Source organism: Psammomys obesus, unplaced genomic scaffold (assembly GCF_907164565.1).
Source record: "Psammomys obesus unplaced genomic scaffold, mPsaObe1.curated_primary_1811, whole genome shotgun sequence".
NCBI classification, from domain to species: domain Eukaryota; kingdom Metazoa; phylum Chordata; class Mammalia; order Rodentia; family Muridae; genus Psammomys; species Psammomys obesus.
This window is the reverse complement of record NW_026596162.1, coordinates 4401772-4428817: the sequence shown is the minus strand read 5'-3', so window position 1 is coordinate 4428817 and position 27046 is coordinate 4401772. Positions and strand designations below refer to the sequence as shown.

The following is a 27046-nucleotide window of genomic DNA, read 5'->3' as shown; positions in this document are numbered from 1 at the left end:
GAAGGCAGGAAGTGCTGGGGCTGATCTGACCTTTGGTCTCATCTAGACATAGGGATTTTCATAACTTAGCCTTCATTATATTCTGCATCCACAGATTTACTCACACAGAGAAAGTAATTCTTTTTGGAGGCGCGGGGGGGGGGGAGTTCCAGACAGGGTTTCTCTGTGTGTAGCCCTGGCTGTCCTGGAATCACCCTGAGAACCAGGCTGCCCTCCATTTCACAGAGATCCATCTGCCTCTGCCTCCTGAGTACTGGGATTAAAGGCATGCCCCTAGACAGTGCCCCCACCTCACCCCACCGCCCACCCCCGTTGCCACTGACACCGCCACCACCACCAGATGAGAAAGTATTTTTTAAAAGTCACGTTGTTGTTGCCATGTATCATATAATTAAGCCTATAATGACTGCAATCTGTACTGAGTATTATCCTTGTTATTCCAGAAATAATAGAGTATTGATGAGAACAGGAGATAGCAAGTGGTGAACAGGGCAGGGATTCCAAAGCAGTGCTTCTAAAAATGTCCCTGCTGGAGGGCAAGAATGTAGGAAGGGAACTCTGGTTCCTGGTTCTTTGCTGTCTCTGCCCCTTTCCTGGAAGCTGTGAGGACTCAAACAGAGACACCAGAGCATCTCAGTTGGGCCAGCTGGACTGACCAACCCAAGCTCATCCCATGTTTCATCTCCATTTCTACTATATAATGCTTTCAAAAAAAAAACCCAAACTGACAGCTCAGTGTTACCCAAATTTTTCGGGACCCTCCTTATACAGGAGCTATGAACTCTTCCTCTCTCCTCCCTCCTCCCTGGCCCTCTCCAACTTTCCTTCTCCATCTCCTTCCTCTTTTCTTCCCCCTTGTCTCTCCTCTGAACCTATAATAAAAATTATCTCTGAAAATCACTTTCTGTGGTCCGTGAATTTCATTCTTTGAATTTGAGGGGAAAGAACCTTGAGGTGACTGACTCAGTGGAAGTTTTCTGTTACCATGAGCATCTCATGAGTTAAAAGTTCACCCAAAAACCAAGGGAGTTTGCTGTTCTCAAAAGCACTCCAAAACTTTCCTATATCAGTGTAACAGGTTGCATTGTATAAGGTATAATAAGCAATCTGCAGGTGATGTAAATACTACAAGAAGATATGTGCTAGTTCTGTACAAATACATCATTTCTTTCAAGATACTGGAATATCACCCCTCTTGGTTTTCCATGGGGATTCTGTAACTGGGATTCTAATCCTTGATTAGATTAATGACAGGCTTAGGAAATCTAAGGGATGCCATGGAGTTTTATATATTTCAACATGTTAGAAGACAGTCTAGTGGTGGTGATGCAGAAAGGTTAAGTGGGGGAGGAGGGCTGGAGAGGTGGCTCAGAGGATAAGAGTACTGTCTGTTGCTCCAGCAGTCCAGAGTTCAATTCCCAGAAACCACATGGTGGCTCCTAACCATTTATAATGAGATCTGGTGCCCTCTCAGTGTGCAAGCATAGATGTAGCCAGAACACTGTATATACATAGTAAATACATAATTTTTTTTAAAAAAGAAAGGTCAAGTAGAAGAATTGAAGTAGAATATACAACGTCCTAAAAGCAGACCAGGAGTGATGGTACACACTGCAATCCCAGTACTTGGCAGACAGGGATGGTAGAATCAGGAATTCAAGGACACCGTTAAATACCCAGCAAGTCCATGTCCAATCTGAGCCACATGAGACTCTAAGAGGTTTTTGTCATAAGATATTTTTGAGGTTTACTTATTACGTGCCAGGCATTATAGAGATTGCTTTGTATTATTTTTATTGTTGGTTGTTTGCTTGCTTACTTTTGAGACAGGGTCTCATGAGCTGGAATTCTTTTTCCATGTGTTGAGATTGGGGGCATGAACATTACATAATTTATCAGATGTCAGGAATTAGGTGCATGGTAACTGGGTGCTTGTCTCTTCTTTTTCCATCAATTCAAGCAGTCAATTCTTTTCATAGTTATACAGATTTTTTAGTCCATATAACAAATGGCTAAAATTATGTAAACAGGAAAACAACAGCAGACTGGTTTTTTCTTCTTCTTCGCATGATCACAATTGAACCTCATGAAAATAAAGCACGGAGGCAAAGGGCTGTAATTCCAGGTAACAGGAGACTGAGGCAGGAGGATCCTCAGTTCAGACTGGCCCAGAATGCAGGGTGAATCTAATTTAGAGAGACCATCCCCCAAAACAAAACAAAACCCCAAACCAAACCAAACCATAACAAAGAGTTACTTAACCTCTAACCATGGTCCTTCATATCTGTCTATTCAGGTTGCTATGACGACCCAATGTGTCAATTCATGTTAAAATGCTTTATAAAGTAGCGGTGGCCACTACAATGTAGAAAATACATATATACTACTACTAATGTTATTTTTCTGCACTCCGCTCCCTGCCCCAACCACAGTGAATTAGTTATTTCCTGCAGGCGTAGGAAGGAATAACAGAAAAAGCTGCAATTTTCAGCTACCTTCCCTACTCAGACCATCTGCCCTAATCCAACATGGCGGCATCGGCTACGCTCCGAGCGCCTTCCGGGCACCCAACGTCTCCGACGCCTTGTGATGACGCAACACGCCGCGCGGTCCGGGTTTGCGCCTGCGCCGCGGAGGCCGCGGGTGGGCGGAGCTGGTCGGGATGAGTGGCGGAAGGACGGAGAACCCTGTAGCGTGCGAGGCCGCTCAGGGCGGCCGCAGCAAGAAGCGGGACTCGCTGGGCACCGCGGGTGCGACGCACCTCATTATCAAGGGTACGGAGTGAAGGGCGTGGTCCTCCGTGCGAGGTGGGGGAGCGTGCTGGGCCCGCCCCACCCGGTGCTCCCCGGCTTCCCCGCCGCCTGGCCTGTCTCTCTCCGCCCCAAACCGAGGTCCCAGCCCGCAGGACCCACTTAAATGCAGTGGGCGAAGGGCGCCCACGCTGTCGCCTATAAGGTGACTTCGGTCCTTCATCTTCTCTCTCTCTCTCTGTCCCCTCTGCGCCTGGGTCATGCCAGGAAGAAAGGACGACACTTGGGAAAACGTCCTGAAACACTTCGCCCAGCACCGATCTGACCTGTCTCCTCCGAGCCTTAGAAGGCTGCGGTCTGAATTGTTGCCGTAACTCAACGAGGTTTAATTGCTGAACCTCAGAAGTCCCTGTTTTCCCGCGGAGAAGCCTCCAATGCATTCGCCACTGCTAACCCCGCCCACCCCACCAACTTTGAGCTGTAGCCCTGCGCTGCCTCGGGAATAGGTGCGGTTCCCATTTCAGTCCGACCCGATCTGTGGGCAGCCCCCGCTGAGCTGGCTGTAACTGTTTAAACTGTTTCATGCTGTCTCTTAAAGTTTAATTTTGGGTCAGGTAGTATTGCGTGTGTTTTAAGACTAAGTTAGAAGTATTTCTGTTCGCAGGCGTAGAGAAGAATTTAGTTGTTTTGTGACTGTTGTTGGGGTACCACAATTGTTTTTCATCCGCAGATTTTTTTCATCATACAAAACTTTGTGCGTTTTAACTATAATCCCTATACCGCCTCTCGGACTAAAACGGATCTGTCTGTGAATTTAACTGCTCCATTGCCCCTGTGGACTTGGGCAGCTCCATCTTTTGCTATTGGAAATAATGCTGCTGCAAACACGAATGTACAAACATCTTTGAAAGGCTCTGTGCTGTGTTCAGTTCTTGGGGGATATATCTCCAGAAGTGGATCCCTGGGCCATATGAAGAGTCTTCAGACTTTTTGAGGAATTGACGGGCTCTGTGTTTGCTACACCATTTCCTTTCCCCCACCCCCACTTTGATACCGGTCACTCTAATGGGTATGAGATAATGTCCCCTGTTTTGATTTGCATTTCCTACAATATTTGGTTTTCTTATGTACTTGTTGACTACCCGTTTTTAGAAAAAATGTCCATTTTAAGTCCTTTGCTCATTTTAGTTGATTCTGTTACTTAGTTATAATTGTGATATATTCTTGGAAGTCGGCTATGCATGCTGTTCTGTCTGTATCCATAGTCCCTGTGAGCAAAAGTTTGCAGAGATTTTCTCCCACTCGCCTGGTTGCCTTTCCTTGTGTTGATTGTGTTTTTTGCAGCAAAAGTTTTAAATTTTGAACTAGTGCTGTTTTGTTGTTACCTTTTCCCCAAGGCCTCCCACATGCTAGACAAGCACCATACCACCAGAGGCTTCATCACCAAACCCTTTTTTCTGTATCACTTATTTTGAGACTGGTTCTCGCTTTCACACTCAGGACCCAAATACACAGTCCTCCCTTTATTGGGTACTGAGAGAGCTGCAGCACTGTTTCTTTTCATCTCGTAGCCTCAAGGATCTTCCATCATCAAAGCACTTCTTTGTGTCTTTGTGAGAAGGTATTTGTCTAACTTTCACATTAGGTTATAAACATGTAGAGATCTGAAGATTATATGTATCAGTAACATTTTTTTTGTATACCAAACAGTAAACTAACCTGGCTAGAGTTGGATTTCTATAGAAATCTGTATTTTACATGTATATGGTTAAACTAGAATTTATATTTAATATTTGGACTCTTAAACACTCCAAAATATTACAATGGACTTGTTTGTTTTACTATCACTAGGTAATGTTTTAATTTCTGTGTTAATGTGTAGTTCATGGTGTGGCCCCCCTCATGATTTCCCACAGTTGAGGTTTTAGAAGTGACTGATAATCTACTTCTGTGTAGAACTGAATTATCTGCAGTTTTAAGTGGGCCCGTGCTGTATCATCAGGCTGCAGAAGCAGATGTCTGCACACCAGCGAGCCTTAACTGCTCAGTCGGGTGGAAAGAGACGGTCGCACATGTGTGCTGTGTAAATATCGTGAGCAGCTCGCTCTAGGAGAGACTCACCGGGGAAGGAGTGACTTGGGGACTTTGTTGTGCACGATATTACCAAAGTGGATGTCCCTGATGCTTCAAGAACACAGCATGTGGGTGTTCTGAAACCTAGCAGGAAGCTAGTGAGAATCAAGGACAGTGTCAGGGAAGAACGAGGGCTCAGAAATTGTAGAGGAAGATGGGCATGAGGGGAAGTGAATAGTTGGATTGTAGGGTTTCATGTCATGGCAACTGGGAGCTGCATCAGGATGCCTGAGGTAGCATGATGTTTTTAAAAAATAAGCTGCAGCTGCTTTGGAATAGAGAACCTTAGATGGACTTTTTTGGAGCCAAACTGTATGTATCCTGTTGTCCATTATGCTTCAAAGACTCTTGTGTTCTCAGGCTGCAAATAGATACTCTCTCTTGCGACTAGATTCTCTGCACAAAGTCCATGAAATCCTGCATACTCTTGGTCTCACCCAGGCATCCATAACTCTTCATACACTAGAGCTCCAAGATCTGAATAAAGAACTCTGCATACTCTGTTGTATACCATGTGTCTCAATAGAACATTCTTCATTAAACTCCAGATACCTTCTTACAGAAGTGATGTGGATAATAACCTACTGAGAGATTTAACCAGAAATTGCCCTTCTGCTTATATTGTTCTTTTAGCATATTCACAAGATATATCCTAATAAAACTTATAAAAACAGAATTGGAATCTGATATATATATATATATATATATATATATAAACAATTACCAGCACATGAATATAGGATATACATAATTTAATTTGGGCATTTAATTTCTCTAGCTATTTTGGGGTTTATATCTTAAACTAGTTATTGCTAAGAAGAATGATAGACCCACTTACCCAAATGGCTAAAATTCAGAATTCTTTCATAGCTATTGATTTTTAAGATCTAGCATAAAGTAATGATGCTTAAAAGCAACATTCGCCGCCCACCCTCACTGATAAATCACAGGTCCGCTGGAGCAACTGAGAATATAGCTCCGTGGTAGAGCACTGGCTTAGAATGTGCAAGGCCCCAAGTTCAAGCTCCAGTAGAAAAAGCTCCACCATGTACCGTGCTCCACTTAGCTTTCATCACCCTCTTCTCTCTGATGTCACCCTCCATCCTGAATTTGGTGTGTTCTAGAGAAAATCTCATTTTACATATCTTTAAAGTTTATGTAAACAGGTTTATTCCTTCTGAAGCTTGCTTTTATTCAACGTTCTATTTGTGAGATTTATCCCTGTTACTAGGTGTCAGTCTGGTCTGTACATTTTTACTCCCTGTTCATAATACCCCATCGTGTGATGGTTTAGAGAATTTCCCTTTTAATTGTTCTTCTGGTAGTACATATATACCAAGCAAACATCTATACATTCATGTTCATTTGTATAAGATTTTTTTTTTTTCTAGGATATATATCTCATCATGGAATTGCTAAGGATATGTATCTTCAGTTCTGTTAGGTATCATTAGGTGGCTCTCAGAAGACATTCTATCAATTAAAACACACTGAAGGTGGGGGTGGGGCTCCCTCCTAATCCATGCTCTGGACTGGATTTTAACCTATCTTCACCTGTTCATAGAGAAGGGGAAGAGTAAAACAGGCAAGAGATTGGACCAGTGAATGTGAGTAATCCTCGATTCTACTTTATCTTTCTAGATCTTGGAGAAATTCATTCAAGGCTTCTGGATCACAGACCAGTAACCCAAGGTGAAATTCGTTACTTTGTAAAAGAATTTGAAGTAAGTATCTAAAACTTGTTTTGTTAAAAGCATTGCCCTAATTGTAAATGACTTGCTATACAGAAGGGTAATTCCTGAGGTTTAAAACCTGACTTTATTTTATGACTTCTTAGAATATATGTAGTTAAAAAGTATGAAAAGATAGAAGTACGTGCTAACTGCAAGAGCAGACAACAGGAGATTACAGGCCACATTCTGGTACTACCCTAGACTATTTAGAGTTTGTCAATTGCAAACATTTTCCCCCTATAAAATTGGATAGAGTGGAAAAAACAAAAGAACTTTTAACCCTAACCCTAACCCTAACCTTTAGAACTGTTAGCAGTTTTCAGCATCTTTGGTTTATGTTTAGAATAGTATAGGACACAGAAAACTTACCCAAAGAATGTTCTTTACATGTTATATAAAAATCATTACCAATCCTTACAAACTTGCTATGAATCCTTTGTGTTGCATGAATATATTTAAAATATTAAATGTTCCGTATGGGATGAGGCCTTAGTTATCCTTAAGTCCTGGCTGAACTCCCTATGTAGAGAAGGCTGGCCTTGAGCTTTTAGAAATCTGCCTGCCTCTGTCTCCTGAATGCTAGAATTAAAGGCCTGTGGCATTGTGCCTGGCCTTAGTTACTCTTTTCAAAAAATGTGATACATTTGTTTAACTTCAAAAGCTTTTCAAATTCTAAACATACAGAAAATAACAGTCTTACAAAGCATCTTTGAGGACAGAATGTGCTTAGATACAGCAGTTTTTCACTTTGCTGAGGATGATAAACCTACAGCTTGTTTAAAAAGTTTAAAACCTACTTCACTTAACTAAAAAATCTAAACACTTCCTCTGCCAGCTTAGTAGCTGCCTTTTCCCTTTCTCACAGCTAATAATGTCAGCAGAGTACTGTGCCATTGTATACAATAACAAGACATCCTGAAGCTAAAAGGATGCCCACCACAGTATCAGCAGACCCATCCAGTACATTCCATGGGCTATGGCTCCTCCAAAAGTCATCTTCCCCACAGCTTCCATTATAAACAAGGAGCATCAAGAGTTTGTCTTAGTTGCTTTGTTTTCTTTACAAATTGTAGATATGTACAGCTCTGAATTTCTATCCTGTAACCATATAATTAATATCTCCTCACAGAAATAACAGAAACATCTTCAGGTGCTTTCTCACCAACAGTCAAGTGCACAGAGTGAGGGGAACACAGGAGTGCCTCCTTATTTTAAGAATATTTGGAGGAGCCGGGGAGATGGCTCAGCAGTTAAAAGCACTTGCTGTTCTTAGGGAGGACTTGATTTCAATTCCTAGCACCCATGTCAGGCAGCTCACAGCCACCTGTAACTCCAGCTCCAACACCCCTTTTGCTCTCCTCAGTCACTGAATTTATATACGCAGACACAAACACGTACATAATTTAAAACAAAAATAAAAGCAAAAGAAAATAAAAATGTTAGGAGGTATGTATAACTTCAATAGTTTTAGGGTGCTGTGGACACTCAAATAATCCACTGACACTTTGAGACACTACAATATGATTATGATAAATTTTGTAAAACCTAACGTGGGTAATAGACACACCTCAAATAGTTCATGTTTTCCCATTCTAAGGGATTCATAAGAAGACAGAAATGGTTTTTGGTGGTGGTGGTGGGGGTGTGTGTGTATGTGTTTTAAAATGCACTTTCTTTCTCCTCTTAATCGCCCTCTGCTACGTTTTTCTGGGCAACTTTAGCAGGACCCTTGGCACCATCAAACTTCCCTTTAGAATGAGAGTTAGCAGTGTCCTCCTCTCTCTTCCGCTTTGTGGCCTTGGTGATGTGTGACTGCCCTTCACTGTTCTTCAGTTATCCCCCAGCTCCCTCAGACGTTCTGCCGCGTGTTCAGTGGAGGTGCCAGGGTTTGTGGGTTTGATGGTAGGATGGAATTCTGAGCAGAATAAGGAAATGTGGGCCATGGTTGTGGGGCATCAGCGTCCTCTTTCCTCTTTCCTCCCTCAGCTACTCTCCAGTCCTTCATTCCCAGCCACAGTGTGCTTTATCCACCTTTGCCGTTTCGTAAGTGTGCATCCTCTTTGCTGGACATTGTAGTCCACCTCCTACAGCGCTGTTTGGAAAACTGCAAAATTGACAGGGACCTCTGAGTTTTCCTTTTTGTGTTCTCTTCATGTCTGCCCAAAGAAGGTACTCTCATTAGCTTTAACGGTCAACTTGGTACAGCCTGAAGTCACCTGAGAAGGGAGTCTCAGCCGAAGAGTTGTCCAGATCAGACTGGCCTCTGGCATGTTCGTGGGGATTGTCTTGTTGTCAGCTGTGGGCAGCACCACTGCCTGAGCAGGTGGATCCGGGCCGTATACAAGGTAGCGAGGCATGAGCCACAGATGCACAAGCCAAGTAGTGTTCCTCTGTGGCTTCCACTTCAGGTTCTTGCCTTGAGTCCCTGCCCTGCCTTGCCTCAGTGATGTACGGTGAGCTGGAAGGGCTAGCCAAATAAAGCTTTCACTCTCTCCGTTGTCTTCGATGGTGTGCGTCCTCACAGCAACAGAGTGAAACTTGAGCAACAGACATTTTGTACTTTGGTTCCTCAGGATCACCTTTAGCCATCCTGACTGTAGTGTTCTCTGATTTAGTTATTCTTAAATGTGGAGTTAGAGTGGGTTCCTTTTCCTTCACTCCAGCAACTACATGGTCATCAAGTTCACCTCTAAATCACTTTGTTTGTTTGTTTGTTTGTTTGTTTGTTTGTTTGTTTGTTTTGAGACATGGTTTTTCTCTGTAGTCTTGGATGTCTTGTACTCACATTGTAGACCAGGCTGGCCTCGAACTCACAGAGATCTGCCTGCCTCTGTCTCCTCAAGTGCTGGGATGACAGGTGAGCCCCCAGCTTTTCAAACCACTTCTTAAACCCTCTCACTCATCTCCTGAGTGGCCCTGCCTCTCTCCTGCCCTCCATCAGCCCTTCCTGGACACCTACCGTCAATAGATTCTCCCTAAGCGCTCTGTACTCAACATTATTTCTGTAGACCAGTATCACACACTGCGTAGCTCATATAGTCGTTGTGGGATCCCTGCCCACAGCTCCTCTACCCACTTGCTAAATCCGTCTTCTTGGCCATACCTCAGAATCTCAGGTGGCCACAGACTGCTGCACAGCTCTGTGCCCACAGTGCTCCAGCCCTCCTCATCTCTGTAATTCCATCCTTCTAAGACCTTTCTTCCCTCTGTTTTTTGAATGCCTCACTCTTCTATTTGGATTGCAGGTTGAATTATCACCACTGACCTTTACTGCAAAACAACCACCGAAGTATTCTGTCACATTGTTCTCTGTGCTACTCTTCCTCTTACCATGTAACAGTCACCGCACATTCAGTAGCGTGAAACAAGGCCCATGTATTCAAGTTCTGTAGTCAGAAGTCTGCATGTGGGATGGCCCAGACCTCAACTCAGGAAGCCAAAGCCAGGGTGCTGGCCATGCTGCAATCTCCTTTGTGGCTCTGGGTCCTCTTCCAGACCCACACGATTGTAGTTCTGTTCAGCACACAGAAGCTACCTGGAGTCCTTGCCACATAGCTTCTTCTATCTTCGAAACTGGGATTGGAGAGTCTCTCTCACTCAGAATTTCTCATTATGCTCTAAATCTCTGCACGAAGAGATCCATCTGCTCCACACTCCCCTTAAAAGTCAGGCCTCCACAGATAACGAGCAGTCACCTGCTTGGAGACCCTAATACATCCCTAGTATTCAGGTCTAAAACCTTACTTCTTCCTGGTAGCACAGTAGGGTTGATTTAGCTGGTAGATGTGTGTGCACTAGGGGAGCAGGGTTGGCAGCCATTTAGACCTCGGCTGGCCAGCCTGGTGTGCTCTTGTCATTTGCCTTGCTGGCCTTCATCACCAATGTCGACTCAGACCTATCATATTCTCTTTTTTATCCCAAACATCTGCAACAGTATCTGGCAGAGACAATTGTGAAACTGCATCCCTTTACTGGCCTTTTTGTTAGTTTTATTTGATATAACACAGTATTTATAAATATACTGCAAAGGGCATAACTTACTGAGATAATTGTAGAATTTTAAAATTAAGGTGGTTTCTGTTAACCAGCTTCTTACTTCATGAAGATTGAGCCCAAAGATGGAAATCAGTGAACTAGTTAGGCATTTGGCACGTCATCCCTAAGATTGAGTGCCTGCTGCTGTGCCCGTGCTGGTATTCCTGAGGTAATGTAAATGTTTTCTGTGAAAGAACTATGCAAATGAAACTGATTTCTGAAAAGAAATTTTACTTCTATGTTTTTTATTATTCTGTGTTCAAAATGGCTTCCTACTGAAGACGTCAGTGCCTCTTTTGACTGGAATATAAGATAGTTGTCAAGGAAGAGTGGACATGTGACTAAGAGGACATTATTAAGCCTTCCAAGATCTTGTCAGGGAGGCAGTGTAGATGGGTAGGAAGAACATAGTGTTCTGTCATTGGTACCTGGGTTCAAGTCCTGGCCCGCTTTCTTAGTAACTATGATTGCTTGCTTTGCTTTCCTCATCACTAAAAAGGACAACAGTAATATATATTGCAGAATGTGAGATTTTATGAATGTTGAATGAGACTTCATTTTAAAAATCTTGAACTGTGGGAGTTGATAAAAATGTCTATGCCATTGTTGAAAGATAGCAATTAGAGCATATAAAAATGTACTAATTTTATGGTTCAGGTTTGTTTGATTTTACAGTTTTAAACTTTTCAGTAATTCAAATGGGTTTGAGTTCAGTATTTTCTTTTCTTCAGTGTGGGCCAAAGAACTAGGAAGGCTTCACACATTTGTACGTCATCTCTGCGTAGGGGCCATGCTCATTTTCTATGTATCATTCTGACTTTAGTGTAATCTGCCAAAGTGAGCACTGGGGTCGGTTTTGGTTTCTTTATTTTGCCTTTATCTGTATGAGCATTTGACTTCACATATGTATATGGCCCATGTGCATGCCTGGTGCCACAGATGTCAGAAGAGGGTGCCAAGTTCCCTAGAACTGGAGTTAGGGATGATTGTGAAGAATCGTGAAGGTGCTGAGAACAGAACCTGAGTTCTTTGTAAAAGCAATGAGTGCTCTTAACAGCTGAGCCACCACCCAATCCTGGGTTCAGTTTGTAATAACTCTGGATAAAATAGGGATTGCCTAGACAAAGGTGTAAGCATATGCTCCCCACCTTCTCTCCCCCTCTTCCCCTCCCCCTGTCCTCTCTTTTGGTTTTTGTGGGCTCACTGTATACCCCACTGTCTAGACCAGGCTGGCCTAGAACTCACAGACATCCTCATGCCTCATGAATGCTGGGATTAAAAGCATGTGCCACCTTGACCAGCTTGAATAAGCCTTCCTTTGGAATATTTACCAGAGGCCTGGTGAGATGGCTCTGCAGGTAAGGACCTGCTGCCAAGCCTGCCAACTTGAGTTCAGTCCCCACACCCACATGGTAAAAGAGAGAACTGCTTCCTGTAACTTGGTCTCTGACTTCTACGTGTATGTGTACACACACGATAGACATGACCATATATAGAGAGAGTTAAACAAAATATATTGAGCATTTGTGTAAGTCACATGTTAGGAAATAAAACAGACACAAACACATGGTGACCCATCTCCAGGAAATAAGTCACTTAAAAAGGTTCTTTAAAGGACCCAGAAATTGAGTCTTGGCTGTGTTTGATTTGCTCTTTCTGTTCTATTAAAACAAGGACCTCCCAGGCTGCTTCTTCCAAGGACTTAGGGTAGCACAGAAACTTTCTTGAGTGTCAGAATCTGCCCCCTCTCTGTCTACTGTTCCACAGATTAGAAGGAAAAGGCTGGGGGCTGGAGGGGTGACGTAGCGGTTGAAAGGTCTGACTGCCCTTGCAGAGGACCCATTTCAGGTTCCAGCACCCAGATGGTTGCTCACAGTTACCTGTAACTCCAGTTCCACGGGACCCAGTACTCTCTCCTGGTCTCTTTTGAGTACCAGGCATGCACGTGGTACACATGCTAACAACATACAGGTATGCACTCATGCATACGAAATACAAATAAATCTGAAAAAAAAGGAAAGAAAGGCTGAAAGCAGTCCAGAGACTGGAGAGTCCAGCTCCATTTCCAGCGTTTGCATCAGACACCATAAGCATGCTCAGTGGTCCTCCCCTGGGGTACCTTCTCAGTGAGGAGAGACACAGCAGAGCCCGCCTGCCGGCTGCTCTGGTGGATCCACTCCTCAGGTGGAATCACTTTAGTAACACCTAATGCTTTTTTTCTCAGTAAAATTTTCTCTCCAAAAGAGGGGAAAGTGCCACACGGTGGCAGCATTTCTCAAACTTCCTCAGGTACTGCTAGACCGTGACACGCTCTGTTTTCTTTGGTGTAAGGGAGCAGTTGACGGCCTTTCTCCCAGGTTTTTAAGTTTCTCCCTGAATGCCATTGAACATGACGGGCAAAGCTTGGGAAGGCAAGCAGCCTCCGTCAGGGCACGTTTGCACTCCACACTTGCAGTGAGGGGCAGCATGCCAGTTTGCTGGGGAGAGGCATTGCTCTCTGAGTCCTTGTGTTGCTAGCTGTAGATGAGACATCGTAGTCTTTCTGAGAGAAAAGGGAGGGAGGAAGAGGGAGGGCGGGGGTAGAGAAACAGGTTCGTGAGGGTCCTACAGGGTAGGTAATCCGGTGTGGTATTAGGAAGTACTTGGCATATGCCCTTCAGTGCTTTACAGAATACTTACCAAACGCCCAGGCCTATCAGTAGGAATATGTTTAGTTACTAGTAACAGATCCATGGGAAACAGGCCTCAACAAGGGCCTATTTTTTTTTCCTTGCATAGTCCTGTGACAGGTTTGGAAAGTCCAGGGCTGCCATGGTGGCTCCGTGATGTCAGCTGCTTCCAGCCTCTGTGTCCTTAGAGCATTGCCCTTACACTTAAAAGTGGCTTTGGAGCCTCAGTCATTATGTCTGCACTTTGTGGTAAAAGAGAGGGCAGGCAGGAAGCAGGCAGCCTCATTGCAAGTACTCACTGCTGGGCATTGTCTTAAGCATGTTACATAAGCACTTCTTATTAATTTCAACTCGAGGAATTAAGGAATGAAAGTAGAGACAGTCTCATGGGAGGTCACACATCAGTATCTTATTGGTATCTTATTCCAAGAATTTTTACCCTGGAAATAAGATGCAACTTTCAGTGCACACTATAGCTTTTTCCTTTTGTGACTGATGTAGATAGTAGTCCGCAAGTTGAAAAACAAGTACTTATCAGGTAGGAACTCTCAGCGAAGAGACCATTTACAACACTGTGTAAAAGGCAGTCGCTTCCACAGGCCTCATTAATAAGCTAATTTCTATCATTAATGGGCTGAGAGGCGTGACTGCTGATTCACTTGATAGAGCTAGGAATATAGCTCATCACTAGGCTGCTTGCCTAGCGTGTACTTGGTCCCCAGGACTGCAGAAAGCTGGCATAATCTCAGCACTCAGCAGGTGGAGGCGGGAGGATCAGATGTTCAAGGCCATTGTCAGCTGCAAAGCAGATTGAGGGCTCTCCTGGCTGGCATGAGACTTGTTCTTACAACAGCAACAATGTCACCAGATGTGGTGGCGGCACGCTTATAATTTTAGCCCTTCAGAGATGGACACAGAAGGACGAGGAGTCTAAAGTCATCCTCGGCTCCTTAGTGAGTTTGAGGCCAGCCTGTGAAACCCTGTCTTCAAAAACAAGAAAGAAAAAAAGACAGTGAGCGCCAACCCAGAAAGAAGCAAAAATAAATAACAACAACTGGTTTGCTACAGAGTGATTGACAGTCAGTTGTTTAACTATCTCCTCCCCAATCCAGATCTTCCATGGAGTGAGAAGAGCCTGTGTCCTGTCTACAGAGCTCTGCTCTTTTACCTTAGATACCTTTGCTTCTGCATTGAGAGCATATTCCTCTGCCTGACAATAAAAATGTTGATTTACTATAAGGACTGAACTATTTCCCCTAAACTTTATTCTTCCCAGTTCCAATGCTATCTGGAAACAGCAGCATTAATGGCATTGGTTTTTTAAAATTTATTCACTTTGTATCCCAGTTGTAGCCCCCTCCCTCTTCTCCTCCCATGCCCCTTCCCCAGTCCACTTATAGGAGGGGTCCTCCTCCCCTTCTCTCTGACCCTGGCCTATCAGGTCGCATCAGGACTGGCTGCATTGTCTTCCTCTGTGACTTGGTAAGGCTGCCAAAACTTGGTAAGGCACCTCTCGGGGAGGTGATAAAAGAGCCAGCCACTGAGTTCATGTCAGAGACAGCCCCTGTTCCCCTTACTAGGAAACCCACTTTGACACTGAGCTGCCATGGGCTACATCTGTGCAGGGGTTCTACGTTATCTCCATGTATGGTACCTGGTTGGAGTATGAGTCTCAGAAAAGACCCCTGGACCAAGATTTTTGTGCTTCTGTTGCTCTTCTTGTGGAGCTTCTGTCCCCTCCAGGTCTTTCTGTCTCCCCATTCTTTTATAAAATTCCCTGCACTCTGCCCAAAGTTTGGCTATGAGTGTCAGCATCTGCTTTAATACCCTGCTGGGTAGAGTCTTTCAGAGGCCCTCTGTGGTAGGCTCCTGTCCTGTTCTCTGCAGCTTAGATTTTTCTTCCTCAAATCTTGTCTGTGAAAACATGCAGCGAAACTTGGTCAGCAAATACAAGCAAGAACAATAATAAACCTAAATGGCAAGATAGCTCCAGCATAGCAAATGGCCAAGTCATCCATAGCCTAAAAGCTCCTGTGATACCAGAAATGCCAGAGGAATTGGAGGCATAGCAGAGGGTCTTGCTACACTCTCCAAGCCCCTCAAAATCCCCATCAGACCTGTTTGGAAATCCTGATAGGCCATTTGAACAGCAGAGCCCAGCAGATGGAACCACAGGCTCCACCTCCACAGAGTGAGCACTTAGGCTAAGGCTAAGCTAAGTGTGGAGGAGCTATAGAGCTGAAGACAGGAACAAAGGGAGTTCCAGCCCTGAAGTCGGAAGCTGTTCTCATCCCTCCTGAACGAAAGAGGAATGTAAACTCCGCTTAGAATCCAACCGAGTGGATGCAGAGCAGAAAATAGTCCTTACAGAAGAAAAGATGACACAGGATGGGTAGAGATCATTGCCTGCTGTTTTCCCAAGCTTAGGGCAGAAAAGTTACAGAAAAAGTCTAAGAGTCAGAGAAACTGTCTGAATGATTGGGTAAAATGAAATAATAAAAAAACTGAGGTGAAATAATTTGGAAAAATGAATTTTTTTTGTTTAGTTGGTTTTTTGTTTGTTTTGTTTTCAAGACATGGTTTCTCTGTGTAGTTCTAGCTGTCCTGAAACTTTTCTTTATAGACCAGGCTGGCCTCAAATTAGGAGTCCAACTCTCTGCCTCCAAAGTGCTGGGATTAAAGGCGTACACCACCATGCTAGCTAGGGAAAATAAACTTTTAAAAATTATTTTTGAAGTGAGAATTAAACAAAGAGCCCAGGAGTGAATGGACAAAATAGATAGTCGTAAAACAAGGCTGAAAGATTTAACATTGACAAGAGAGGGACTTGAAGGAAGAAATGTGTGTTGATGATGGTACCAATGACTCAAGACTGTGACAAGCCCAGGAAAAGAATCAACACACCAGAGAGAACAAAGGGATTCAGGAACACTTTCCTGAGATTGTTAGTGGACTCATGTTGAAGTACATACTGCTTTCTGGGAAGATTAACCCAGAGCAGCCAATGCTTGAGACCATTTCTGAAATGGGGGAAAAAAATCCTCTGGGCATACAGGCTAAATGAATAGGCACTTTGTAAAGGGAAGAAAATCCACTGTTAGCAGATTTGTCTGTGTTATGCTAAAACAAAGGAGCGTTGACAGTGGACCTTGTATCTAGCCCATCTGCACCTTGCTGTAGAGATGACAGACACAGGGCTGTGCAGGGCTCCGGGGATGTTGTTCAGCTGGCCTTTCATCACAAAGCCGTGCACATCAGAATGCATGGCAGAGTTACTTTTCTATCAGAGATTGAGCATTAATATGTGCTCAGTGGAGCCAGAAGATGTCACAGTGGATACAGGTGCTTGCTGCCAAGGCTGAGGAGCCAAGTTTGATCCCTGGAACCCGGGTGGTGGAAGGAGAGAACTGACTCCCTCAAGTTGTGTTCTGGACACACAGATGCACGTGTGTATGCATACCCCGCCACATACATCCCATGGCATGTGTTGCCCCACCAGTAAATAAATGAAAATGTTTGTGTGTATGTGTGTGTGTGTGTGTATGAATGTATAGTTTTTATTACTTTTGGTTTTTGTTGTTGTTGTTTTGAGACAGGGTTTCTCTGTAACCTTAGCCATCCTGGAACTGGCTTTATAGACAAGGCTGGCCTCTAACTCAGAGATCTGCCTGCCTCTGCCTCCCGAGTGCTGGGGTTAAAGATAGCCGCCACCATGCCTGGCTATGATGATGGTGGTGGTGGTTTTTGAGACAGGTTTTTTTCTGTGTAGAATTTTTTTTCACATGTTTAGTCATAGAATTAACACTAAACAATGTAGCTGGATGGGGTAGTGCGGGCCTGTGATCTCCGCACTGGGAGGTAGAAACAGGAGGGTCAAGAGTTTTGGGCCAGCTCCAGCTACACACAGAGTTTGAAGCCAAGGCTACAGAAGACCTTACCTCAAACAGATAAAACAGAGATAAGGGTAAAGTGAGGTGGAGAAAAAAATGTATAATGCCTATGTTGGGACAGAGAATGTGGGATATGAGAATTTGGAGGGAGATAGATGAGGCCTGTGAAAAGTAGACTATCCTCTCTCAGTGATTGCCTCAAGAGAATTTGTTGAAAACGAGGGGATACAGCTTCAAATCCATTTTGAGAGAAAAAGAAAGACTACAGAAAAAAACAACCAAGATTATCACCTAACACTGATGTGCCTTGTGGTAGGATCAAATAAACATTAGGTGAGGAGGTGTTCTCTTCTCAGGATGTTAATCAAAATACTAGCAGCATCAGCCATGAGAACCAGACTACCAGCTTTAAAATGCAGTTAGTTTCCTGGGCTGGAGAGATGGCTCAGTAGTTAGGAGCACACACTGAGCTTCTGGCTCCCAGCACCCGCATCAGGTGGCCCTCAGCCATCCCTAACTCCAGCTCCAGGGCATCCAGTGTGCTCCTCTAGTCTCTAGAGCTGGCCACACTCCTGTATTCTTACAAGCACACATACATTTAAAAACACAGTTTGTAGCCTAGCCTTGTTTGCACTTGAAAAAGTGTGGAGGCAGTGCACACTCAGGACTGGTGACCTGAGGCCCAGTTCTCTCTTGCTGTGTGGGTAGCTGAGGAAGCCATACCTCCAGGTCAGCTGCGAGACTGTTTGAGGGAACAGTCCAAACTGCAGTGCGTTGTGTCGCCAAGAGAGGTTGTTTGATGAGTTTGGAGGAGTAAATACAATTTTACTTATGTGTTCAGTCTTGTATGGGTTTATCAGGAGTTAAACCCCTCATAATTTGACAGCATCTGAATCAGTCAGAAAGCACCAGAAAAGGGGGTCAGTAGACCACGCAGAGAGCTGTATACATTTCATGTGCGCTTTTGAATTTTGGTAAAGATTTTATTTTTAATTACATGTATGTGTGTGTCTGGACAGATGTTTACAGTTCCTGCAGAGGCCAGATAGGGCATCGAGTGTCCTGGAGCTGGAACTATGGGCGGGTTGTGAACTGCCCAGTGTGGGTGCTGGCAACTGAACTCTGTCCTCTGCAACAACAGCAAGCACTCTCAACCACTGAGCATCTCTCTAGCCCTGTGCTGATGACTGATATTTATGAATGATGAAACACATCTCTGTATCCCATTCTGTTTGAAAACAGAATTTAAAACTGTTTGTATGAACTCAGCCGTCTTCGTGTGTGTCATAAACAGATGAGTATAGACATACCTGTGCATCCAGATGTGTGTCTCCTTATACTTAAACCAGTGGCTAAATATTTTAAAACTACCTAACAGGAAAGTGTAAACACGGATAGGGAGGGAAGCTAGATTTCTCTGAATACATGTTGTCTTACAAATGTAACTTTGAAATACATGTAAATCGTTTTTATAGCCTGAAACAATACTGAATTTCAAAGCGCAGTCCCTAAAATCAAGGCACATAGAAAGAGGTTCATCTGCATCTCTGAGTGGGCTCATGTTAGACATCGTTACAAGTAATACTGAGTACAGTGGCGTGGCTGGTGGGGAGATGCTGTCTGAGGTCCTGGCATTCAGGAACCACACGCAGGAGGATTGTGAGGTCCAGCCTGGGCTACATAGTAAGGCCTTGTCTTAGACAAACAAACAGTGATCTGACTGTGCATTGGTAGTGTAATACCCCCTCAGAACAAAAAATCCTTTGAAAACGTTTTAGTTTTTAGTAGTCATATTGAGAACTAAGTAATTGAAGAAACTGGAAAGAAAGAATAGATGGAGGTAATTTGAATTTGGTCAGTATAACCTTAACATGTAACTTTATATGAAAACAGTAATTTCCTAAGCCAGTCAATCATGGTAGCTCGTACCTGTGAACTCAGCACTTGGGAGGTAGAAACAAGAGAATCCAAAATTCAGGTCCAACCCATTCTTGATGAATTCTGGCCTAGCCTGGGCTACAGAGGTAAACCCAGTCTCAAAAAACAAACAAGACTATATCCTGCCTTGTCCCCTGAGGTTAGACTTAGTGGCCCACCCTGTATCTGTGAGCTGCCTCCCTCCTCTAAATTTTGTCTCGTAATGTTTGTGGTCTTAGAGTCAGTTCCAAGCCAAGAGAGAAGTCCAGGTAGAATGTGGGCATAAGGTCATACCAAAATGAAGACCCTGATCAAGAAAGCTGAAGCCACCACACTCTGTTTAAAAAAAAAAAAAAAAGACTGGGCACTGTATAAGCTCGTTTGGAAAGCCCAAGCACCAATGGAGTGTGTAATGACTGAGAAACTGCAGGTTTGTGTAACCTATGGGGTGTGTGCAAAGTCTCCTATTGCCCTTGGATGCCAGGGAACTGACTTACTACAGTTGCTACTCCAGGACTGCTGAGATAGTGTCTCACAGCCTAGGCTGGCCCGCAAGGGCAGCTGAGGGTGCCTTTGAACAGAATCCTCTGCCTCTACCTCCTAAGTACTGTGATGCTACCATGCCCACTCCAACTCAATTATTTTTTCTTTTTTCAGACAGGGTTTCTCTGTGTGTCGCCCTGGCTGTCCTGGAATCACTCTATAGACCAGGCTGGCTTTGAGCTCAAAGATCTGCCTGTCTCTGCCTCCCTCGTGCTAAAGGCGTGTACCACCACCACCCGGCTCATTATTTTTTAAATTAGCAAGTAAGGGAAGGGGGTGTGAGTGTTTTCTTTGCTATTATATGACTGTTGCTCAGAGTAATCAAATTGCTGACAAAAGGCAGTCTTCACTTTCAGAAGTATCCTTGTTAATAAGTGAAAATGAAATAGCACCCCATCCTGTTGCGAGTGGACATCCGCTTCTGAAAACTTCATGCAAGCTGATTGCACAGTTCATTCTAACTGCTGACTTACAGGAAAGGGGAGAGACAGTCAAAGATGCTAAATTATACCACGGAGAGTCATTCATTAAAACAGACTGTGGGAAACTGTGCAGAACAGATGACTCGCTATTTCAGTGACTTGCGAAGGAAAACTGCGATAGAGGAGAAGTCCGTAGATGAAAACATTAGCCAGCTCTAGCGAATGGCTCTTAGTTATATTTTGATTGAAAGAGAGCACGGGTGAAAAGAACGTTTACAGGATATTTGAGGAACTGTGAACACACCTCTATGTAATGCTCTTAAAGAGCGGTGTTGACTTTGCATGTGTATGAGAGAGACTCTTACTGTATTTTTAATTTTACTTTTTAAGAGTATTGATTTTACTTCTGTGTGTACCTGCATCCATCTGTGTGCATCAGGTACATGATACATAGGTGTCCGCAGAGATTGGCAGGGGCTGCTGGGAACCCTGGCACTGCCGTTACAGACTGTTGTGAAACACCTCATGGGTGCTGGAAACTGAACCTGGGTCCCTGGAAGAGCAGCCAGTGCTCTCCCCGACGAACCATGTCTCCAGCTCTGTATCTTTTACTCTAAGGAAGAGTCTGCTATAAAGGCGCGTGTTGAAATGTGTACAATCACATGGTATACTGTCTAGGCTGTGCTTCACAATGCCCTCTGGGAGGAAACAAGTCAGTCTGAGCTAAGCTTTGCTGTGCCTTGGTGATGACGAGGGACATTATGTTCTCTCTCAACTTTTGCCTGAGTTTTACATTTTTCATTATAGAAAAATGTGTAAAATATATGAAACTAGGCACAGCCGCTTCATAAAGATTGCTCAGAACCCAACAAAAGCTTCAGCAGTAGAACTAACTCGTTATTTTCTTACAGCCAAGCTTAGCAGCCTTCCTTTTTAATTAACATTTTGTTTTATATTAATTTTAGATTTATAGAAAAATTTCAAAGATACTACAGTATTCTCATGTATCCTTAACCCATTTTCTCATTCTTAATGTCTTATCTTGCCACATTTATAAAAACTAAGAAACAATGCTGACAAATTGCTCTTAATAAAACACTAGAGTTTGTTTGGATTATACCAGTTTTTCCATGATAACACCTCACGTTCCAGGATTTACTCCATGGTATCATCTTGCATTTAATTTTGTCCCTGCTGCCGCTTTACTTGTGACAGTTGCTCAGTCTTCCCTTGGCCTTCTTGACGTGAACAGGTCTAAAGTACTAGAGCCTCCCCACCTGAGTTTCTCTGATGTTTTTCTTGTGGTTAGATTGAGTTTACAGGCAAAGAAAACTCAGAGTTGTAGCCTCGGCTCGTGCTGCTCCTGTGTGCCGGCAGAGGGTATTTCACTGCGCATGAGCGCTGCTTTGCTGGCCTGCAGGAGCATTTGCAGCTTCCTCCACGGGGGAGTGAAGTGCTTCACTTCCCTGCGCTGTTCTTTGGAAGCCAGTCACGGAGTCTGGCCCACACTCGAGTTGGACGGTCACGGTCAAGGTGCTTAAACGTCCCTTTCGCTGAGATGTAGAGATCACCCAGGCTCAGTGACTGATTGAAACCCACAGGGCTTGGCGCCGGGCTGTGGCGGGGAGGGTGCTGTGCCGTCACCGCAGAGGGCTCCAAGCACAGAGAGCAGGGGGACAGTGGGAAATGCCACTTGGGAAGCTAGAGAGGAGCGTCTAAAAGCCCTCGCTCCTGGGAGAGGAGGACTCCACAGCAACAACTATGACAAAGCGTGGAAACCATAGATGACCCAAACTGCTTGAGCAGAGCAGCCAAGTGGTACCCTAGCTGCTTGCACAGACAGCTCTGCCTTGCATGAGCCGAGATAGCACATACCTACAGAAACGGACACTGGCATTAGCCACATTCTAGTACAAACACCTTAGGCTCACTGGGCTGCATTCTACTCACAGGTAGAGTCATAGCAGTGTAGAGACCTGCTTCCTGGGCTCGTGCCCAGCCTTGCAGGGCAACACAGGCCTTTCTAGAGACACCAGGCCTTCACTGCTCATTTTTCTGTATGTTGAAGTGTCTGTATATCACTACTTTGATCGTCATTTTTATTTTGAAGAGGAAAAAGGCAATCATGCAATCTGTAGCACACAGTAATGGAAGCATCATGACAGTAAGAATGGTGGATGTTAAAGTCAGAGCAGAGTCTGTTTCTAATGAAATATGTGGCCGTGTAAGTGCCTTTGTTGCTTCTCTAGTATTTTTCCTGTCCGTTCCTGACACCACTATAAAAATATTACTCCCACTGCAACTTTTGGAATGTCTCGTCATAAAAGTGCCTCCACATTTTGACCTCTTCTGCCAGAGAATTAAAAGAAGGCATGTGTGTCCAGTAATAATAATGTAATAGCGTCACAGTCCTGTCCTCTTGGAACGACAGTCATTGCTAACACTGGAGATACTAGTCATTTACTTTTTCTTAATAGGAAAAACGTGGTCTTCGAGAATTGCGAGTTCTTGAGAACTTGAAGAATATGATCCAGGAAACAAATGAACACATGCTTCCCAAGTGCAAAGAGACCATGCAGGACGGCCTGGCGGAGGCCCTGCAGAGATGTAAGTCTAGCGCTGTCCTGCAGCCTTTGCGTTACATGATCCCATACCCACGTGTGTTCTCCTGAGTGGGGCTCACCAGAGGGAAGCCAGCCACACACAGTGGCTGTCGCGTGTAGTTGGTCACTCGTGTCACTGGCGTCAGTATTCAAATTAAGATGCGTGTGCAAGCATCTCACAAGGTGAGCTCTTTGGGATGGGAGAAAATTGATACTTTTTGCCTTTAAAAATTTTTCAATTTTATCTATAAGAAAATATATGATGACCTGGAAATGTTTCTTTTTCAAATGCCCTTTATAAGTGTTTACATTTTATCAGTTTCTCACTAAGCGTTACTTTTTAATGAGAAGAGGCAGCTGACTAAAGAATATTTGTCGATGTTCTTCAATATTAGACTTTAACATGAAAGAAACATGTTGTTTCTGTGTGGTGCTAAAATATCAGGCCGTCAAGGCCTCTCCTCGATGTCTGCACTAAGAACTTGCAGCTTGCCCGCGGAGGGAGAATCACTGATGACCGAAGTCAGCTGGAGTCAGCTGGTGAGGAGGGGGCAAAGCCAGCCTGTGCGGGAAGTAGGAAAGAGGCCCCCTGCTGGAGTGGAGTCTTAGAGCAGCATGTGTACTCTGACAGTTGGGTGATTAGAGACGGAAGGAGAAGGTGAGGGGACCTATGCTGGGAGACTAGGAATGGGATCCATCATTTTTACAATTTCATTTACATTTTGACAGAACAAAAAATAAGGTAAGCCCAAAGGCAATAGCTGACGACAAGTGCTTTTACAGGTCAGGCAGTAGTTACGAGAAGCTTGTACTAAGGAGGCTAATGAGATAAATGCTCCAGAAGATGCACCCACATTCTTCCCCCTGTTATTGCATTGTCTCAGCTGTTGGCAGCATTAGTGAATGCCTCTCCAGGAGAGCTGGCCGGTTACAGCTGAAGGATGTCTGGAATGGGACCTTGACCACATCCCTCTCTCTGCCTGCCCTCTCACTATGGAGTTCAGCTTTGTGCAGCTTGGCAGTGTTTGCTTTCTGCTCCACAGTGATAACTTTGCCAGTACTTGCTTACATGACTCATTTTGGTTTGGTTTGGTTGTGTTCATTTTGGGTTGGTTTGGTTGTGTTTTAGAGACAAGGCCCAGCTATATAGCCTAAGCTGCTCTGAAGATAATGGCACACCTCCTAGTCCAGCCTTGAGTTCGGGGTGCACCCTGTGTGCACCACATCTGGACCCTCTCCTTTTCCTCTTCCTTTGCATCTATGATGACACTGCTGAGCTCAGTGTTTCTTTAGCTGTACAGTCTCATTTTCCCTTTCATCTGTGTTTTGTTGTCGCATTTGGTCTCTTACCAAAACAGCATTCTTTAGCATGGCAAGGAAACAATGGGAGTGCTGTTGCTTTTCTCTGTCTTTGCTTTTAAAGAATAGATGCCTTGTATTGTTGTCTCATATATTCTGTTTTTTTCTCACTCGCAGTCGTGGTTCTATAGATTAAAGCATCTTAAAGTCCTGAGCTTGGGGGAGCTTAGGGATTGGTGGGTTTTCCTGTTCAGGGATTGGTGGGATTTTTCTTGTAGGGCAGGGTACAGGCGCTCTCTTTCCTGGGGAGAAAATGACTGTTAGGGCCGCAATTAGTAACATTTGGGGAGCAGGGCCTGGCTACTGGAGCTACTCAGGCCTGGCTACTTTCCTGCCTTAAGGTTGACAAAGTATACAAATTTACAAAGCACGTCAACAGCAGGGAAGGCTTTCCCTGACACACTTTTCAATTCCTCCCCCTATTCATCTTCACCCTTTTCACTGTTTTCTCTCCTTCCTCTATCTTGCCTTTCTTTCTGCTCTCACTCACCTCATGTTTTATTTTATGGCTGACCTCATAGAATCACAGCTTTAAATATCATCCATATACTAGTTAATGTCGTATTTGTTTTCATCCTGGTCTGCACCCCTCTTCCCACCCCCGAGAACCCCAGAGTCTGTATCTAGATGCCCTGCACTCTTACATGTCTGAGCATTTCAGATGGGGCAGCTCGTCCACAGCAAACATCAAACCGGCTCTGCTTTGAGAGTGTAACAGGAACATCCTGCCCACTTCCCACTGGCTGCTCCCACCCTGGCGTGCACCACCGTCACCCCTCTTGTAGATTCTTCTAGTAACTTCAGGACTCATATTTTATTCTTCTCTTTCTTCCCTGTAGGCTGGTCTCCACATAGGATGTAAGTCAGAATCTTTTCTGCTTCTGTAGATTAAAAACCAAAATTCTCTCATACCCTGGGAGCCTCGACATTGTTCCCCTACTCTGACTGCATATCCTGCCACTTTTTCCCTCATTGTGTCCCGGCCACACTGACCTCCTCACTCTCACTTTGATGTCCCAAGCACACCCCCATTATAGGGCCTTTGCACTTGCAGCTTCCCCTAGAACGTTCTTCTCTCAAGTCTCCTGTGAGTACCTGCTCAGGCATCAATTGTAAGACCTTTCTTGGCCTCTGAGACATTCCTCATACCCTTCCTTTTGGCATTCCTGCACTCTCTGCCTTGCATTTTAACCCATCCCTCTGTCACCAGCTGACATGCTAAATACGTATCTGCACATTGCCCCGTCCTCTCCACTGAAACAGAGATCATTTGCTCAGGGACTTTCCTCCACTGTACTTGAGCCGGTCAGTGTTTAGCACTTTCTTGCTGCTCTCTATTTACCTGCTTCAAATCAAGGGCTGAGAGCACAGCTCTCATCTGCTCTAATACTAGTCTGAGAGGTTATTGCTGCATGTGTAGAAGCTTCCACATAGAAAGATAGAATTTGTTTCTCTTTTCTGTGAAGCAAATCAAGACATTGCTAGCTAAGTGCAGCATAGTAACTCTGCCAGGCTACATAGTTACTCTTCAGTAACCTTTTGGAAAAATTACAAGACATTTGCCCGATGTAGCATATATACTTGCCCATTAGCATAGCACTGAGGCAGCTGATTAAGCCAAGAGCATCAGGAGCTTAAAACCATCCTTGGTGAATGTGAGGATAACCTTGGCGACTTGAGACCCTGTCTCAGGTGGGGGCATTTGGTAAGTGACTGTTATTTTTCACAAGTCAGTACAACCTCCCGGAACAGCTAGCAGAAGAGAGTGCTTCCTGCTGAAGGGTAGAGCCGGAAGGTGATAGGAAGTGAGGGGTAGCCTCTATAGAATCGGCCTTCTCTTGGTCTCACTGACCATTGAGGAAGGGAATGTTTAGAGTAGTCAGGTGACTTTATTTGTTTATTTTAGTTTTTAGAGAGACAAATTTCAAGTTCAGAAAAGCCTTTTCTGAGTTTGTGAGATGGTTCCGTGTGGGAAAGGCCCTTGCTGCTAAGCCTGACAACCTGAGTTCAATCCCTGGAACCCATATAGTAGAGTAAGAGAATAAAATTCAGAGTTGTCCTTTGACCTGTTGGAGTGCACGTGCCTGCAAAATGAAATTAAGAAAGAAAAGTTTTCTGTTATGCAGCTTCGTGGCTGAAATGTGGGTAACTTCACAGGGAATCAAATTCTGAAGATGGGTAGATGTTTTTTCCAAACATGGAGACAGTTCTGTAGAGGAACCAAAGTGTAGACTTGTCATGTGCGTCTGAAGGAAGTTTTTAAAGGCTATAATAACTCACAGATGAGTGGAGTCTTCAAGCCTAATCCAAGAAACCTCATTTTACAATAGACAGACCACCACAGACGACCACAGCCAGCTAAACGCACATTATAGAGCCCAGTCCCAATGGGTTCATCTACGTAACACTCCAAAGCTAAGGCCCAGGGAACACTGAAGAAGAAGGGGGGGAAGAGCCCGTAAGAGCCAGGGGCTCAGGGCATTTGCTATGAGACTGTTGCCTGTCGATGTCAGAAGCTACACCCATAAAGTGTCATCTACACGACAGCTTAAACATGAGCTGAACATGGATGACATCAGCAGACATGCCAAGGTGGACTGGGAAAGGCCCACAAGGCCTCAGCGCAAATCTACAGGCAGCTAAGGAATGCTGAGAGCAGGAGAAATAGTCTTCCCAGAGAAGAGCACGTCAGTTGGTCATTCAATACCAAATGCTCAGCCCTGAAGGGGAAAAGGGGAGGGAGAAATGATGTAATTATAACCTGGGGTGGGGTGCTGTGACAGGTGGCAGCAAAAGTAACCTGGTCCTTCTTCAGCTCTTCTTCCAAATTGCACTCAGGGAGATCCAAAAATGCAGAGGACCTGAAGACAGAAAAACAGACTTTTAAGACCTGCTCACAGAGCCAGGAAGGAAAAAAGACAGGCAGGAAACGATAGCACCATGATTATAACTGATGATGTCATACTGCCACAGGAAGAAGGCAGATCTAATC

At 44.4% G+C, this 27046-nt stretch overlaps 1 protein-coding gene and 1 non-coding gene across 2 annotated transcripts in view; one reads left to right on the top strand and one right to left on the bottom strand.

Moving 5' to 3' along the window:
* Window positions 1-2635: 2635 nt before the first annotated feature.
* Window positions 2636-27046, top strand: part of Bloc1s5 (biogenesis of lysosomal organelles complex 1 subunit 5) — a 35437-nt gene continuing 11026 nt past the window's right edge. The window contains exons 1-3 of the mRNA XM_055595117.1: window positions 2636-2774; window positions 6525-6607; window positions 22570-22699. Of these exons, the coding sequence (XP_055451092.1) occupies window positions 2663-2774; window positions 6525-6607; window positions 22570-22699 (325 nt within the window). The 5' untranslated portion in view covers window positions 2636-2662. The remainder of the gene's footprint in view (window positions 2775-6524; window positions 6608-22569; window positions 22700-27046) is intronic.
* LOC129667589 (U6 spliceosomal RNA) lies at window positions 11392-11494 on the bottom strand. The gene has a single exon (XR_008718771.1). It is a non-coding gene; the product is annotated as a U6 spliceosomal RNA (small nuclear RNA).